The 18885-nt window shown below is 47.0% G+C and overlaps 1 protein-coding gene across 2 annotated transcripts in view; it reads left to right on the top strand.

The window, feature by feature from the left end:
* The window catches only part of LOC115467302 (popeye domain-containing protein 3-like), a 160091-nt gene that overhangs the window by 50706 nt on the left and 90500 nt on the right, over window positions 1–18885 (top strand). The window contains exons 4-5 of one of the 2 annotated variants that reach the window (XM_030199169.1): window positions 10222–10330; window positions 16203–16355. In XM_030199169.1, the coding sequence (XP_030055029.1) occupies window positions 10222–10330; window positions 16203–16355 (262 nt within the window). Of the gene's footprint in view, window positions 1–10221; window positions 10331–16202; window positions 17033–18885 lie in introns of those variants that run through there. The other variant, XM_030199167.1, reaches the window with a different exon arrangement.

Below are 18885 nucleotides of genomic sequence, written 5' to 3'. Positions count from 1 at the left end.
ATGACTTTGAACCTTGAAACTGTGATTGGAATTTCCCACTCCAACACTTGCTATAGAATCTATTTTCAGTGGTAACAGAACAGGCAAAATGAACTGGTTAACATAGTCTGATATTCAGCAGTACCAAATGGTTAAGTGTAGCCAAATTTCCAGTGAATTAGGCTCCATAAAATGCGCCTGAATGGATTATCTGCTCAAACTAGCTGGCTAGCACTGTATATCCTACTAGCCACGCTTTGAGCATGCCCTTATTTTTAACCACAGATCTTTAATATCACCCCATACCTAAGTATGAACAAGTTACCGCAACAAACATTCTACACAATTCAAAGGGTATTGTACTGTGACTGGCTATGTGCAATGTACACTATCAGGCTTATTTTCGAAAGCGATCACCCATCTTTTGACACAAATCGGGAGATGGGCGTCCTTCTCCCAGGGTCATCCAAATTGGCATAATCGAAACCTGATTTTGGGCGTCTCCAACTGCTTTCCGTCAGAGGAGGGCGGGCCCAGGAAGAAAGAAGGGACGTCTGAGGAGGCCTTCTGACTCGCCGATCAGCTGTTCTTGCCCGTGCAGCAGAGGTGAGAGGCGCTGCACGGGCTGGTAAGGCAAAGGGGGGGGTCGTTGGAGGGGGGGAGTGGCAGCCAAGACCAAAGGGGGCGGGGGCGGGGCACGGGACCGGAGCATGGCGGGAGGCGGAGCTAGTGTGGGAGAAGACACAGGAAGGGAGGAGGGCCGGGCTGGGGCTGCTAAAATTTGAGTTTTTTCGTGCGGGGGGGGGGGGGGGGGGGGAAACGGCGACCTCAGGCGGGGGAGGGCAAGGACGGCCATACAGGACGCTCCTCACGAGCGCCTTTGCCCCCTCCCGATTTTTTTTTTTCTTTTGGTGCTGAGGGAGAGGGGAGCAGCAGCGAACTGGGGTGTCAATAAAGGATGCCCCTGACGCACGTTTTCGCCCCCCTAGTTATTTTTTTAAAATACATTTCACTTTTAAACTTGTAGCTGACAGCCCTAACGAGAGGTACAGACCTCTCGTTAGATTTCCTGCCTTTTTCCTGCGTAAAGGCAATCGGAAAAGGTTAGTGCATTTTGTTTCAATGGGGTTTTTACACTAATTGCTCAGCTCCATTCCGTTTTCGTTAGCTGCTAGCTTCCTCGGTAAAAGCCCTTTGATGCATGCAACGGATCAAAATTTCCTCGTTGGAGGGTCATTAAAGGCTCATTAAGCTTTAGTGCATCTGCCTCTTATACGGTCTGTGCCAGAGCCGGTGGTGGGAGGCGGGACTGGTGGTTGGGAGGCAGGGATAATGCTGGAAGGCCTCACTTCTGGACAGAGAAGAACTGAAAGTGTGGCTTCTTATGTGCCTGTGTTTTTTAGATGACTTAACTGCAAACAGTGTGATAATAGGGCCCTTTTCAACTTCCCTCTTTAATTCAGTTCCTGTGACTTGATTAATAGAGAACTGAAAACAATGAAGATTTGTCCTGCTCTGGAAGGCCTCACTTCTGGACAGAGAAGAACCCCCCAGATTCCTTACTTCAGGTGAAACATTAATAGAAGATCCAACCAGGGAAATAGTTGAAGGGAGACTTAGAGGAGGATAATCGAATGGCGCCGGCCATCTCCATGGCCGGCTCCACAAGTGGGCGGAGCCAACCGTATTTTCGAAAAAGATGGCCGGCCATCTTGTTTCGATAATACGGTTGGGGCCGCCCAAATGTCGGCCGGGTTTGAGATGGCCGGCATCGGTTTTTGCCCATAATAGAAACCGAAGCCGGCGATCTCAAATCCAGCCAAATCCAAGGCATTTGGTCGTGGGAGGGGCCAGGATTCGTAGTGCACTGGTCCCCCTCACATGCCAGGACACCAACCGGGCACACTAGGGGGCACTTCTAAAAAGTAAAAAACGAAAATAGCTCCCAGGTGCATAGCTCCTTGGGTGCTGAGCCCCCCAAACCCCCCCTAAAACCCACTACCCACAACTATACACCACTACCATAGCCCTAAGGGGTGAAGGGGGGCACCTACATATGGGTACAGTGGGTTTCGCATGGGTTTTGAGGGGCTCCCATTTTCCACCACAAGTGTAACAGGTAGGGGGGTGGGCCTGGGTCCGCCTGCCTGAAGTCCACTGCACCCACCACAACTGCTCCAGGGACCTGTATACTGCTGCGATGGACCTGAGTATGACATTTGAGGCTGGCAAAAAAAAGTTTTTAAAGTATTTTTGAGGGTGGGTGGGGGTTGGTGACCACTGGGGGAGTCAGGTGAGGTGATCCCCGATTCCCTCCGGTGCTCATCTGGTCAGTTGGGGCACTTTTTTGGGACTTGGACCTGAAAAAAAGGGTCCAAATAAAGTGGACCTAATTCTCGTCAAGGCCGGCTTTCTTTTTTCCATTATCGGGCGAAGCCGGCCATCTCAACGCACGCCCCTGTCCCGCCTTCGCTACTGTTCCGACATGCCCCCTTGAACTTTTGCCGGCCCCGCGACGGAAAGCAGTTGGAGCTGGCCAAAATCGGCTTTCGATTATACCGATTTGGCCGACTTCAGGAGATCGACGGCCATCTCCCGATTTGTGTCGGACGATAGTCGGTGATCTCTTTCGAAAATCAGCTGGTTGGAGTCACATCAGAGGAAACAAATAACATCTCCATTTTGTTCACATTCAGTCGCAGAGGGTCATCTATCATCCACTCCTATATCCCGTCAAATACTTTTGTACCCTTACTATAGCATCAGTCATTGATTTTTGTCAATGGAACAAAAAATTGAATATTATCTGCGTAGACACATCAAATGTTTTCAATAGCTTACATAATGGGTGCAGATACAACTGCCGACAGCACAGTCTTCAATGCATAAACTAGTGACAAATTGTATCCACTACGAACCAACTGTGTTCTTCCCACTAGGAATGCTTAGAACCCTTGCAGCACGGTTTCCGCAAGGCCACATTTTCACAACAGCAAAATTTAATGGTTAGTGTATCGAACGCTGCAGAAAAATCAAGAAACAATCTGCATGCTGATATAAACCGTGGTGCACTTCATCCACGGTATCAGCTGTTATTGTCTCAGTGCTATGGTTCTTGCGGAGAATCCGTACTGATAAAGATTCAACAATGAAAGTCGAAACAGGTGATCCTCCAATTGCACTGATTTGTTGTTGCTTTGCAGTTTAAATTTTGTCTGCAATAGTACTTTTAGTTTATGGTCACTTATCCTGTGTTTGAAGAGGGACTATTTGTGTTCTACATGTGTGACCAAGGCCAGGTGTTCTGGTGAGGATGAATGTTGGCACATGTTGATTAGTGTCCATCACCCCACATGGGAAGGTATTTGTTTGCCCTCCTTCAGCCCTTTTGGATCCAAAGCTGCCTTGTCATTGCTACTACTGCTACTACTTATCGTTTCTATAGCGCTACTAGATGTACGCAGCGCTGTACACTTGAACATGAAGAGACAGTCCCTGCTCGACAGAGCTTTACAATCTAATTAGGACAGACAAACAGGACAAATAAGGGATAAGGACAAAGGGTAGCAAGATTCCGGAATCCCAAAGACTAGCAAGATTCTGGAATCCCAAAGAGTAGCAAGATTCCGGAACCCAAATAGTAGCAAGATTCCGGAATCCCAAAGACTACTACTACAACTTATCATTTCTATAGCGCTACTAGACGTACGCAGCGGTGTACACTTGAACATGAAGAGACAGTCCCTGCTCGACAGAGCTTACAATCTAATTAGGACAGACAAACAGGACAAATAAGGGACTTACTAAGGTGGGGATGATAAAATAAGGGTACTGAGCAAGTGAGTAAGGGTTAGGAGTTAAAAGCAGCATCAAAAAGGTGGGCTTTTAGCTTAGATTTGAAGACGGCCAGAGATGGAGCTTGACGTACCGGCTCAGGAAGTCTATTCCAGGCATATGGTGCAGGAAGATAAAAGGAACGGAGTCTGGAGTTAGCGGTGGAGGAGAAGGGTGCAGATAAGAGAGATTTACCCAGTGAACAGAGTTCCTGTGGAGGAATGTAGGGAGAGATGAGAGTGGAGAGGTGCTGAGGAGTTGCAGAGTGAATGCACTTATAGGTCAATGAGAGGAGTTTGAACTGTATGTGGAAACGGATAGGAAGCCAGTGAAGTGACTTGAGGAGAGGGCTAATATGAGCATAACGACACTGGTGGAATATTAGTCGTGCAGCAGAATTTTGAACAGATTGAAGAGGAGAGAGATGGCTAAGTGGGAGACCTGTGAGAAGCAAGTTGCAATAGTCTAAGCGAGAGGTGATAAGAGTGTGGATGAGGGTTCTGGTAGTGTGCTCAGAAAGGAAAGGGCGAATTTTGGTGATATTATAGAGAAAGAAACGACAGGTTTTAGCAGTTTGCTGAATATGTTCAGAGAAGGAGAGAGAGGAGTCAAAGATGACCCCAAGGTTAAGAGCTGATGAGACAGGGAGGATGAGAGTGTTATCCACAGAAATGGGGTCATATTCTCCATGGCTGGTAAAAAGAGTGTGGGTACAGTAGGGGCAGAACCATGGATTGTCACCCTACCCCCTAAGGTTGGCCTTGTATGTATGTATGTATGTATGTATATATATGTATATGTATGTAATAAGAGATTATTTATATAAAAAAAGACCCCTTTCAAGATTGAATATGATCAAACAATGACAATTCACATGTTCTTTTTTGGGAGAGAAGACAGATGTATGAAGTTCAGTCTTAATTATTATTTATTTATTTGCATTTTGCTCACACCTTTTTCAGTAGTAGCTCAAGGTGAGTTACATTCAGCTACACTGGGTATTTCCCTGTCCCTGTAGGGCTCACAACTTAATTTGTGTACTTTTTTGGGATCTTTCCAGCTACTTGTGACCTGGATTGGCCACTGTTGGAAACAGGACACTGGGCTTGATGGACCTTTGGTCTGTCCCAGTATGGCAATACTTATGTAAGTTTATACCTGAGGCAATGTAGGATTAAGTGACTTGCCCAAGATTTGAACCAGCCACCTCTGGATGTCAAGACTGGTGCTCTAACCACTAGGCTACTCCTCCATTCAGTGGACTCTCCATGTCCTCTCCAAAACCTTCACCCCTTCCTTAGTGAATTAGGCAGAACAACATGTGCACATATGTTAGAAACACAGTAACGTAATTAGGGGTCAAATTAGCACAGGGTAGAAACTTGTGAAAAATGGCACCTATTGTCAAAACGTCACCCCTCTCTACTCTTAACATGGGTCACTTTTTTTGTCCTGTAGTTAGTGTGTGTGTAGCAGTTTTCCCTTTTAACAGGAGCTTTCTGCCTCGCTGATGGTGCTGACCTAAGGGCATCTCCTGGAAGCAGGGCTGTATCCTCCCCATATTGCCCAGATTATTAGACGAGGCCAAGAAACGGGGGGTCATCCTCAGCTCCATAACTCAGGCCCTGCACTGAGATCTTGGCTAAAAAGAATTTCAGAAGTGATGCACTTTCCCCAACATCGAAATTCTCTTCTGTGGGTTCTGCCATCCATAAATCAAAATAATGACTTGAGATTTGTGTATATCCTAAAATTTGTATCATTTTTAATATCTCATTAGACACAGGCCATATTGTGGTAACTGAGGGGTCAAGAGGCACCAAGCTACGTCCGTTTTTTTATGCAACTAGCAAGGGACCTTTAAATTTGTAGCTATGCCTTAAAACATGTCTCTTCTACTGGTATCCTTTCAGCTTTATTTTTCAACTTAATTTGTGTTTTTCAGGGCTCCTTCCCAGTCCCGCAGGACTCCTGCAGAAAAGCGTTCTCTAAAATGCGGCCAGGCTGATTGACACTGGTTCACCAGCCGACTCCCGCCTAGCAGAAGGTAATCACTATGAGCAGGAGCAAGGGGGACAAGAGGGAGCTATTAAAAACACATAAAACAGTATCAGAAATAAAATTAGCATGTAATGTAAAAACCTACAAAGCATACTTGCTTTTTTTTTTTTCTTTTTTAATCTTTTTTTTATGAGACAGTAAGGGAACCGTAGCAGGAGAGACATCTTTTCAAGTGCACACCAAGGGGGTATTACTTTCCATTATCAAGTTGGCTGGATGGAACTTGCACTATGAAAAATATCCACAAATATTGCATAAAAGCAGTTTTATGTATAGACAATCAGGGCTTTTTTTGAGGGGGGGTACTGAGTACCGGCACCTTTTCCGTTGTCTGCTAAAATGACTCATGGACCCCGAGTTTTAATGAAAGAACTCAGGCTCTGCACACCAATTCTGCCTTGTCATAGATTCTGTGACTGGTTGCAGGGGTCCTGGCTAGTGTAGGGTGGGTCCCTCAGTGATCGCCCCTACTACTGAAGAGTTGCCTAGCATTTGAGCACTGGCACCTTTTTTGCTAGAAAAATCACACTGCAGGCAATGCATAGGAAACATATTTAGACTCTACTTTTCTATTTGCATTTGAGCAGGAAAAATAAAAATGCAAGGGAAAGGAGAAGGAGCAAGTAGTCTGAGGCAGCAAGAAGCCAGGGTTTATTACCATATATATATATATTTTTTTTTTTTTTTTTTGTTACATTTGTACCCTGCACTTTCCCACTCATAGCAAGCTCAATGCGGCTTACATGGGGCAATGGAGGGTTAAGTGACTTGCCCAGAGTCACAAGGAGCTGCCTGTGTCTGAAGTGGGAATCGAACTCAGTTCCTCAGTTCCCCAGGACCAAAGTCCACCACTCTAACCATTAGGCCACTCCTCCACATGTAGAAGTCGGCCCTTGCAGATCACCAATGTGGCCGCGCAGGCTTCTGCTTCTGTGAGTCTGACGTCCTGCACGTACGTGCAGGACGTCAGACTCACAGAAACAGAAGCCTGCGCAGCCTTCTACATGGAATGTTGCTAGTGGAATAGCAACATTCCATGTAGAATCTCCAATAGTAGCAACATTCCATGTAGAATCTCCAATAGTATCTATTTTATTTTTGTTACATTTGTACCCCGTTTTTTCCCACTCATGGCAGGCTCAATGTGGCTTACATGGGGCAATGGAGGGTTAAGTGACTTGCCCAGAGTCACAAGGAGCTGCCTGTGCCTGAAGTGGGAATCGAACTCAGTTCCTCAGTTCCCCAGGACCAAAGTCCACCACCCTAACCACTAGGCCACATTTGAATATAAACTGAGATTTCTGAAAGGGCCAAAAATGAGGGTCTGAATTTATATTAGAGTCTTTCCTCCACCCCTCGCTGCCACCACAGTTTCCGACATTTCTTCCTCCATACATCCCCCCCCCCCCCCCCTCGGCATTTTATTGGCAGTTCCTTGCTGCATTCCTTTGGCTGATGCAATCAAAGTAAGAAATGCCGGTCATTGGGTGGAGGTGAGAGGGGGAGTTACTGTATACTTGAATATAAACCCATTTTTTTGGGGGGAGGGGGATTTCTTACCTCTGTTTATTTTCAAGTATATATGCTAATTGTTACAGAGCTGCAGATTTACACGCAAAGAAAGGGTTTGGGGTTAAAGAAATGACATTTTAACAGTCAATGCCTGTTTTTACTCAAAGCAGAAGTTAATCCACCTGTGGATTTGAAAAATATCTAAGTTTTTTTTTTTTTTTTTTTTTTTTTTTTCTTTTGTTTATCTCTGAGACTGAGGGTAGAGTGGAAGTCATCACAGATACCCCTTACCCCCCACTCTCCATGGCTGTCCATGTACACACTGTTCCTTCCCCATGCTGCCATTAGTCCTTAGTCTACCCTCTTAAGAACATAAGAATAGCCGTACTGGGTCAGACCAGTGGTCCGTCTAGCCTAATATTCTGTCTCCAAAGAGGCCAATCCAGGTCACAAGTACCTGGCAGAAACCCAAACAGTAGCAACATTCCATGTAGAATCCCAAAGAATTGCAAGATTCCATACAGAATCCCCAAAGAATAGCAAGATTCCGGAATCCCAAAGAGAAGCAACATTCCATGCTGCCAAGCGGTGGCTTCCCCCTTGTCTATCTCAATAGCAGACTATGGACTTTTCCTCCAGGAACTTGTCCAAACCATTTTTAAACCCAGATACGCTGACAGCTGTTACCACATCCTCCGGCAGTGAGTTCCAAAGCTTAACTTAGAGTGAAATTAAGCCTTTGAGGCCCCAAATTACTCTATTACCCAGGACTTAATATGCCTAATGCCACCATTGATCATGGGATAGTTGGGAATGGAAGGGAAGAGTTGAATGGTTTTTTGTTTTGTTTTTTGAGAGGGGGAAGGAAGTCAGAGGTATGCAGAGTGCGGTTAAAATGGGGTATAAGGACCATCTGCTCGGAGCACAGTAAAATAAGAGGTGACCAGTGTGGAGAACTAAATATCAGAGCAGTATTGGGGGGAGGGGGAATGGATGGTGAGAGTAAGTAGGGGTGATACTCATATCACCCCTCTCCTCAGGTCACTTCACTGGCTTCCGATCAGATACCGCATACAGTTCAAGCTTCTCCTTCTTACCTACAAATGCACTCAGTCTGCAGCCCCTCATTACCTCTCTATCCTCATCTCCCCTTACGTTCCAGCCCGAAACCTCCGCTCACAGGACAAATCTCTCCTCTCAGTACCCTTCTCCACCACCGCCAATTCCAGGCTCCGCCCATTCTGCCTTGCCTCACCCTATGCTTGGAATAAACTTCCTGAGCCCTTACGCCAAGCCCCCTCCCTACCCATCTTCAAATCCTTACTCAAAACCCACCTCTTCAATGTTGCTTTTGGCACCTAACCGACCCCTACTTGTCTGACTGTACATTTGTCCTTTAGATTGTAAGCTCTTTGAGCAGCGACTGTCCTTCTATGTTAAATTGTACAGCGCTGCGTAACCCTAGTAGCGCTTTAGAAATGTTAAATAGTAGTAGTAGTAACCTTTGGTGTACGGTCACAGAAGCACTGGCATTTGGAGGGGCTAGGAGAAGGAGGAGCCTCACCTACCTTTAGAACGCAACTTATGCAACTTTATTGCCTTTTGTCAATAGCTTGAGCGTTACTCTTCTTTTCTGTGGCAGGGACGATGACTGTTAAGTTTGTACTACTCCTGATCTTTAATTTATAGCTTAATTTGCTGCAGTTGAATAACAAGCTAAGTGATTCCTTCACAGCTCAAGAAATATCTACTATAATAAAACGCACCCTCAACGTTCTGAGGACAAAGGTTCTCAACTCACAGCACAACGATAAAGGGTTCGTAAGTTCATGGTGGTGAAGCCATCCCACTATGACTTTGTGCCCCGCCCTCGTGTCAAACGTCATGACGTCAGACGAACCCTTTAATGTTGTGCTGTGACTTCAGAACCTTTGCCCACAGAACGTTAAGGGTGACAACGAACGAAACGCAAACAAGCAGGGGGAGGAGTGGATGTCCAACACCCACCCCCCGCGCCGCCCCCCCCCCCAAAATCCACCCACGAGAAACCACAAAAAAAAGAAGCCCCGCTTCCACATGCTGGAGGTGCAACAACCAACCCCAAGCCGCCCCCCCCACCACCAACCCACCCACGAAAAACCAGGCAACAAAATAAGCCCCGCAACAAACATGCAGATGAAGCAACACCCACCCCCACCCCTACCCACCCACTGACACGTAGCTTGGACGCCGGGGAACCCGAAACCCCGTAAGAACAAGTCCTGTCTTCTGACTCCGGCGTGATCTTCAGCATTACTAGCCTCTGCAGGCAGGGCTTCTGTGCGTCTGACTTCCTGCACATGCAGGACGTCAGACGCACAGAACCCCACCCTGCACAGGCTACCAATGCTGAAGATCACGTCGGAGTCAGCACAGCAAACAACAGAGGACTTCTGCTGGCGGAATTTTGGGTCCCCAGCAAGCAAAACTACGAGACGGTAGGGTGGGATGGCAGCGGGGGGCGGGGAGCATCGGTCGGAGAACACTCCGAGGAAAACCTTGCTAGCGCCCGTTTCATATGTGTCAGAAACAGGCCTTTTTTACTAGTCTATAATAAAATAGCGCATGGCTTGCCCGGTTGACTCAGTGTAAAATCTGGAATGTCTCAAATTGCCATGGGGTGGGGGGGGGGGGGAGGTCTTAAAATATTCTGTGAAATAACTAATAAGTCAGTGTTAAAATAAATTAAAAACTCATCTGTGACAAGTTTTTCATGCAGTACAGTGGCTGCTGATTCGGTGTCCAGCCTCCCTCTTAATCTTGTGTGTGTTGGTCTTGGTTCTTGTATTTTGGTAGGATCCGAGTGACTGTTGATGGCGAATTTCTGCACTATATCTTCCCTCTCCAGTTCCTGGATTCTCCTGAATGGGATTCCCTTCGACCCTCGGAAGAAGGCCTTTTTCAGGTAAAGTAAAGGGCATCTGCTCTTCCTGAATTACTCATGCTATCCCTATAGCGCCCGTAACCGGTCTTCAGATGGCCAGGGGTCCTTTTCTCTGGGTTTGATGTGTAACTGTTCAAGTTCCTTTTGCAACCTTCTTTGCTACTGTGACTTCAGTCATGCCTGATTAGTCAAAGATGGTCCCAGAGAGATGCTTAGTGCTAAACACTCATTAATGAAATATAATATGGCCATGAAGTTCTGTGCATGCTTCTTAGAAGCTTTGTATATTAAACATAAACATGACATAAAGGCAGGGCCTAACGGAGTATATTTTTTAAATTTTTATAATTGATTTCAGTGCATATAAATGGTAGGGACCAGAGGCGTACCGAGGGCGGGGCAGTGGTAGCAGTCCGCCCCGAGTGAACACTGCAGGGGGGGGGGGGGGGTGCAGTGAGCAGCCGCTTGGCTGTCAGCTCTGCCGGTTCCCCGCTCCCTCTGTTACTTCCTGTTCCGGGGCAGAGGGAGCAGGGACCCGGCGGAGCCGATAGCCGTGCGGCTGCTCCTAGCACCCCAGGAGAGAAAAGCAATCACCCGGGGGGGGGGGGGGGGGGGTTGGGGTGATCCGGGGGGGGCGGTATGCAGCGGCAATATGCCCCGGGTGGCAGCTGACCAAGGATCACCACTGGTAGAGACAGGCAAAACTTGAAGATTGGGGTTTCTGCACCCTGTCAGTGGGGCCTCAGCCATGCTCTGAGGAGACCACCTCTGAGGGTAATTCAGTGGCCACACCTCTACAGGCTTTGATCTCCGCCCACAAAAGTTCCAGTTAGTGCTAAATTGTGTCCCTAATGATCTGGACACCTAACCACCAATTCTTTTAACTTATGACAAAACTGCTACTATTAAACACATAGGGGTCCGTTCTATAAAGGTCACCTAAAGTTAGTCACCCAAATTCTAGGCACTAAGCTAGTGTTCCATAGCTGCAAAACTCCGTACCTAATCTATCATAGAATACTAGCATCTAATAAAGTAAATGATATAAAAACAAGTCTTTTTATCTTGCTGCACCATATGCCTGGAATCGACTTCCTGAGCCGGTACGTCAAGCTCCATCTCTGGCCGTCTTCAAATCTAAGCTAAAAGCCCACCTTTTTGATGCTGCTTTTAACTCCTAACCCTTGTTCACTTGTTCAGTACCCTTATTTTATCATCCCCACCTTAATATTCCCTTATCACTTATTTGTCCTGTTTGTCCTAATTAGATTGTAAGCTCTGTCAGGCAGGGACTGTCTTTTCATGTTCAAGTGTACAGCGCTGCGTACATCTAGTAGCGCTATAGAAATGATAAGTAGTAGTAGTAGTAGTCTTTGAGATTCCGGAATCTTGCTATTATTTGGGTTCCGGAATCTTGCTACTCTTTGGGATTCCGGAATCTTGCTACCCTTTGTCCTTATCCCTTATTTGTCCTGTTTCTCTGTCCTAATTAGATTGTAAGCTCTGTCGAGCAGGGACTGTCTCTTCATAGTAACATAGTAGATGACAGCAGAAAAAGACCTGCATGGTCCATCCAGTCTGCCCAACAGGATAACTCATATGTGCTACTTTTTGTGTATACCTTACCTTGATTTGTATCTGTCATTTTCAGGGCACAGACCGTATAAGTCTGCCCAGCACTAACCCCGCCTCCCAACCACCAGCCCCGCCTATTCCATCCCATCTCCGCTAAGTGTACAGCGCTGCGTACGTCTAGTAGCGCTATAGAAATGATAAGTAGTAGTAGTAGAAATAAAACGTAAAGGATTGCATATGTGTTTGCATGTCAAGTGGTGCTTAACTGGCAACTCTGGCTGCATCAACTAAGGCCGGTGCTGGGCTGGCTTGTATGGTCTGAGTCCCGCATATGGCGATCCGTTTTAGGGTGGGCTGGAGAGAGCTTCGACGGAAACTCCAGTGGTTTGGAACTTGAGGACAGTGTCTGGCAAACTTTTACAGTTTTTGTCCCGCAAATGACAAGATGGATTCGGATAGGCTGGAGTGGGTTTTGACGGGCAGACCTCTATGGTCTATGTCCCAGAAACACCAAAGAAAGACCATGATCAAGTAAATAATTTCACACCAGTGGCGTTCCTAGGCTGCCTGACACCCAGGGCGGATCGCCGATGCGCCCCCCCCCCCCCGGGTGCAGCGCGGCCCCCCCCCCCCACCGGTGAAATTACACCCTCCCCCCCCCCCCGGGTGCATTTTTACCTGCTGGGGGGGTGCCGCGCGCCTGTTGGCCGAGTCCGCTCATTTCCTCCCTGCGGCTCCCTTTGCCCCGGAACAGGAAATAACCTGTTCCGCACAGAGGGAGCAGCAGGGAGGAAACGAGCGGACTCGGCCAACAGGCGTGCGGCACCCCCCCCCCCCAGTGGCGTGCACCCGGGGCGGACCGCCCCCCCCCCTTGGTACGCCACTGTATCACGCTGATTGTTGATTTAAATCTTGAATTGATAATGAATGTGACTGTTGTGCGGACTGGATGGACCGTTCAGGTCTTTATCTGCCGTCACTTACTATGTTGCTATGTTTAGCATAACTTACTGTACACCCCCTTGAGTGAATTCCTTCAAAAAGGCAGTAAATACATCTTAATAAATAAATAACTTGGCAATTACACTTGCGACTGGTGAATGTCGGCCACAGATTCGGTTTCAACTGAAACCGAAAAACCTAGTTTCGGTTGCCCTCTACAGTAGTGGCTCCCCTCTGATCAGTGCAGGCCCTATCAGAAAGCAAATATTTTAAATATAACTCATTTCACTTAGAATGAAGGCTCAAAATTCTTTCAGCAGCAACCGATCAGTTATACTGAAAAAAAATTAATCACATCCTGTGCTCAAAAATACAATTCAGGGGCGAAGCATAGCTCCCAAAAGTTGAAATAAACCCACTTCACATGACTTTAAAACTAACTCCCATTATATGTAGAATGTTCAGAAATGTGTTGACGTTTAGTAATTTTGTAAAATATATTAATTTGTATTTTTTTATTTTTGTTACATTTGTACCCTGTGCTTTCCCACTCATGGCAGGCTCAATGCGGCTTACATGGGGCAATGGAGGGTTAAGTGACTTGCCCAGAGTCACAAGGAGCTGCCTGTGCCTGAAGTGGGAATCCAACTCAGTTCCTCAGTTCCTCAGGACCAAAGTCCACCACCCTAACCACTAGGCCACTCCTCCACTGTTGCTATCATTTGAGGTTCTACATGGAATGTTGCTAGTGGAATAGCAACATTCCATGTAGAATCTCCAATAGTAGCAACATTCCATGTAGAATCTCCAATAGTATCTATTTTATTTTTGTTACATTTGTACCCTGCGCTTTTCCACTCATGGCAGGCTCAATGCGGCTTACATGGGGCAATGGAGGGTTAAGTGACTTGCCCAGAGTCACAAGGAGCTGCCTGTGCCTGAAGTGGGAATCGAAGTCAGTTCCTCAGGACCAAAGCCCACCACCCTAACCACTAGGCCACTCCTCCACTCTATATTTGAATTGGGCTTTGTGGTATTTTTGATATCTTCTACTATTATGTTTGTGAACCACTTAGGGTTGAACTGTATCTAAGGAAGGCAGTATATAAATATAACGTAATGCAATAGTGTCCAGAGACACTTCCCTGCTCTTTGCAGCTTATAATTTAGTCAAGACAGACAAGGCAAAACAAATGACCGTGTTTGGGAACCAGACTTACAGTCTAGGAGACTCAACAGGTGGATTAATTGGTGGATGGGGACCAATTAAACTAATTGGGAAAAGCTGCAGGAAATAAGACTGTGCCCAGCTAACGATCTATAAAAGAGAATCAGGAGTGAGGGAGGTTAGCATTCAAAGTAAACAAAATGTTTCCTCTAACATTTGATATCTTTTTTTAAATTAACTAATTCATACCCAAAGGTAAAATAATTTACAGGGTGATATTCAAAGCAAATTAAGCGGGCAGGAGAGGCTTGTGTCCTCCCAGCCACTTAACCGGACAGTGCCACTGTCTATTGGCACTCACTTGCCATGACTCAAGTGGGCAGATCAGGGGCATTACAGGGGGGACGAAGCCAGGAGTTATGCCACTGTTGGCACCTACATAGATAACCGGGCATATAGGACTATATAACAAGCAGTCCTAGCTTTGCCCAGTTAGTTGTTGTATAATTATAGTACAGCAAGAGGCCCTCACCAATAGATTGTGCAGGTGCCAGCAATGGTATTCTGGTACCCGCCAGCACATGGTTCAATGTCTTCCCCTCCCTTCCACCATTGTAGCAAGTAGAGGCCGACCAAATTTTGGTTTTCGATTTGGATTCGGCACTGAAACTGACCCAAAGTCCAGAGTCAACTTTCAGCACCCTACTACTACTACTACTACTATTTAGCATTTCTATAGCACTACAAGGCGTACGCAGCGCTGTACAAACATAGAAGAAAGACAGTCCCTGCTCAAAGAGCTTACAATCTAATAGACAAAAAATAAATAAAGTAAGCAAATCAAATCAATTAATGTGAACGGGAAGGAAGAGAAGAGGGTAGGTGGAGGCGAGTGGTTACAAGTGGTTACGAGTCAAAAGCAATGTTAAAGAGGTGGGTTTTCAGTCTAGATTTAAAGGTGGCCAAGGATGGGGCAAGACGTAGGGGCTCAGGAAGTTTATTCCAGGCGTAGGGTGCAGCGAAGTCTGGAGTTGGCAGTAGTGGAGAAGGGAACAGATAAGAAGGATTTATCCATGGAGCGGAGTGCACGGGAAGGGGTGTAGGGAAGGACGAGTGTGGAGAGATACTGGGGAGCAGCAGAGTGAATACATTTATAGGTTAGTAGAAGAAGTTTGAACAGGATGCGAAAACAGATAGGGAGCAGGTGAAGGGTCTTGAGGAGAGGGGTAGTATGAGTAAAGCGACCCTGGCGGAAGATGAGACGGGCAGCAGAGTTTTGAACCGACTGGAGAGGGGAGAGGTGACTAAGTGGGAGGCCAGCAATCATTCTCTACCACCCCCGCTGCCCACCCTCTCCTCCCCCCTGGCTGGCCATACAACCCAAGCCCCTCCCACTACCTGAAGACCCTTCCCGGCTCTATCTTTGAATGGCTTGGTGGTGTAGTGGCTTCTTCTGGGCAAGAGTGATTGCCCCACAGGTTCCTCAGCCAAAATGGCTGCTGGGACTTCCCATAGCAGCAGCTGCCGGGACGTCCCGCACAGCCTCGTGAGAATGCTGCGGGCAGTCCCAGTGGCCATCTTGAGATTAGAAGCAGTATAAGCAGGAGCAATCTCCATTCATTCCTGCCTATGCTACTTACAGTCTCAAAATGGCTGCCAGGATGTCCCGCGGCAGTCTTCGTGAAGCTACCAAGGGAAGTCCTGCAGCCATTTTGGCTGAGGAACCTGCAGGGGCAAGAGCAGTTGGAGATTGCTGTTGTTAAGAAGAAACCACTTAGACCACCAGACATTTTAAAGCAAAGGTAGGCCCGTGGGAGGGCTAAGAGGTTGGGGTCGGTTGGCTGGTTAGCCAGGCCCCTTCTGGGATGGGGAGAGGTGTAGTGGCGGGAGCGGCAGCGGCTGGCCTGGGAAGACCCATGAGGTCCTGATTTCAGTTTGGTTCTGGTTGAAACCGAGTGGCAAATTTCGGCTGTGGATTCAGTTTTAGCCAAAATCAAAACCCACCGGTTTTGGTTGGCCTCTACTAGAAAGATTGATTGCACCCTCCTCCCTATCTAAGTATCACCTTAATTTCCTTTTTTTTGTTTTGGTTTTTTTTATTTGTTTTCATACCTTTAAAGTGAACCAACAAGAGCAGCCACGCTACTCAATCTTTTAATAAGCAGCATAGTATCTAAGTTCTCGCTTTTTCTGTGTGCTATGATGCAGGTTACGCTGACTGCAGAGACAGACTGTCGATACATTGCATGGCGAAGAAAGAAACTGTACCTGCTCTTCGCCAAGCACCGGTTCATCGCTCGTCTCTTCTCCATTTTGATAAGGAGCGACATTGCAGACAAGCTATATGCTTTAAACGACAAGGTCCATGCAGGCAGAGGCTTCCGATTCGATATTAGACTGCCCAACTTCTACCGGGCAGCTGGTCCGAGCTCAACCCAGACTCCGCCAACCGAGGAAGAGCGGCTGCCAAACAGTTCCTCGAGTCTAAGTGTAGAACACTGACTGCAGCCGGTTCTTCTACACCGAACTCTCCTCGTTCCCAAAATTCAGTGAGACGGTAAATGTTGACCTTAAGTAGCTCATAAGGACAGCGACAGCTGGACGGAAAGTGCCATTGCTGGTGTCATAGGAACCCGGAGCTCTGAAGCATTGCTGCTTTTATACAGCCAGCTGTGGGGACCTCATAGCTTAAATTAAATGTACAGCATAGTTTAATTGCAATAATTTTTATTTTGTAAGGGTTTTGCCCTTACATTATTGGGGTTTTTTTTTTTTGGCCAAATAATTTTAGAAGCGGAATCAAATAGTTGCAATTGAAGCTTTATTTAAAAAATAAATAGCAGCAGAAATGTCCTGGAAAAAAATAACATGTATTTTCTTGGTGTTCTCAATCCTGTTTACTGAAGACTGATTTTATCATGATTCACAACGTCTAGGAAGAAAGACACGTAACAAATTTTATCTGAAGTTGCCTGTGATTTGTTCATTCTTCCACATGTTAAATTCAGCTTCTGAGAAATAAACCTCCTCTCTCTTTACCACCATTGAATTATCAAGGGAGAATGTGATGGGTGAAAGTGGGAATTTGGAAATCTGTCAAAGAGAGAGCCTGTTATCCTGGTGTTGGGTGTTGCCAGCATTTTACTCATTTCTTCACGGAGAGAGTGGTGGATGCTTGGAATGCCCTCCCGCGGGAGGTGGTGGAGATGAAAACGGTAACGGAATTCAAACATGCGTGGGATAAACATAAAGGAATCCTGTTCAGAAGGAATGGATCCTCAGGAGCTTAACCGAGATTGGATAGCAGAGCCGGTAGTGGGAGGCGGGGCTGGAGGTTGGGAGGCGGAGATAGTGCTGGGCAGACTTATACGGTCTGTGCCAGAGCCGGTGGTGGGAGGCGGGGATAGTGCTGGGCAGACTTATACGGTCTGTTCCAGAGCCGGTGGTGGGAGGCGGGGCTGGTGGTTGGGAGGCGGGGATAGTGCTGGGCAGACTTATACAGTCTGTGCCCTGAAGAGCATAGGTACAAATCAAAGTAGGGTATACACAAAAAGTAGCATACATGAGTTGTCTTGTTGGGCAGATTGGATGGACCGTGCAGGTCTTTTTCTGCCGTCATCTACTATGTTAAGCTATTTTTAGTTACCATTTTAAAACGGAATTGTGAGGCTGTTTGGGGGATGCCGCATGCCCTGCTGCATTGAATGGTGACTAAATAGAGTAAGTGGTAGATCATTTAAATAAATAAAATAGCATATCTGCAGGTACAGAAGAAAGCTTGTGTAAAAATACATTAGAGGGTAAAAAAAAAAATAAAAGGAAAAGTGTAGAGGATTACATTGATGATGTTTTGTGAAAGAATACCACTTATCAAACATATAAACGGCGAGTGACCGACTCACTCGCAAATGCGCAGTAGAGACTTCCCTCTCTGTCCCGCCCCCGCGTCAATACGTGATGACGAGGGCGGGACAGAGAGGGAAACTGCGCCGCCGAGGTTGATACCGCTCCCCCCCCACCTGCCCACCCGAGGTCGCTGCTACCGTTACCCCCCCCCCCCCCACACACACACACACACACACACCCGGCCCGGGCCCTCTCTCCGCTACTAAACTTACATATCCATTCGCCGGAACGCAGCACGCACATCAGCTGAGCTGCCGTCGGCCTTCCTTCCCTGCCTGTGTCCCGCCCTCGCTGACGTTACGTCACAGGAGGGCGGGACACAGGCAGAGAAGGAAGGGCCGATGGCAGCTCAACTGATGTGCGTGCTGCGTGCCGGCGAATGGATGTGTAAGTTTAGTAGCGGGGAGAGAGAGAGAGGGCCCGGGCCGGGTGGAGGGATGGCGGCGACGGCGACTCCGGGGGGGGGGGGAAACGGTAGCGGTGGCGCCCTCACGGGGGGGGGGGGGGGAGAGGGAGGGGGAAGGAAGGAAGGAAAACCCCAATACCAGCCCGTTTTTACGGGCTCATCGGCTAATGAAAATATAAAGGGAGCCACGTCATTTAGAAAAAAAAAATCTATAATACCCAACTAACTTAGGGCTCCTTTTACAAAGCCACACTAGCAATTCCAACACGACAAATGCGACAAAGCCTACTCAGTTCCTATAGACTTCATGACATTTGCCATGCCAGAATCGCTAGTATGGCTTTGTAAATGGACCCCCTAATAACTAACAGATGTGAAAAAGATGGACCTTCTTAAACTGAGAGATTAAAAGCAACACTAGCTCTTCACATAAGGTCAACAACAACCCGGTACTTGCTTGAAGAGTATAATTCACTATCCACGACTTGCAAGTATTCCACTCTCTAAACCGTTAATTAAATGGGGAGGAAAAGACTTCAGATGCTCGGTAACCACGATCGCCTCTCTTGTTGTGGATAC

The sequence above is a fragment of the Microcaecilia unicolor genome, chromosome 3 (genome assembly GCF_901765095.1).
Source record: "Microcaecilia unicolor chromosome 3, aMicUni1.1, whole genome shotgun sequence".
Classification (NCBI taxonomy): Eukaryota; Metazoa; Chordata; class Amphibia; order Gymnophiona; family Siphonopidae; genus Microcaecilia; species Microcaecilia unicolor.
This window is presented reverse-complemented; position numbering and strand designations above follow the sequence as displayed.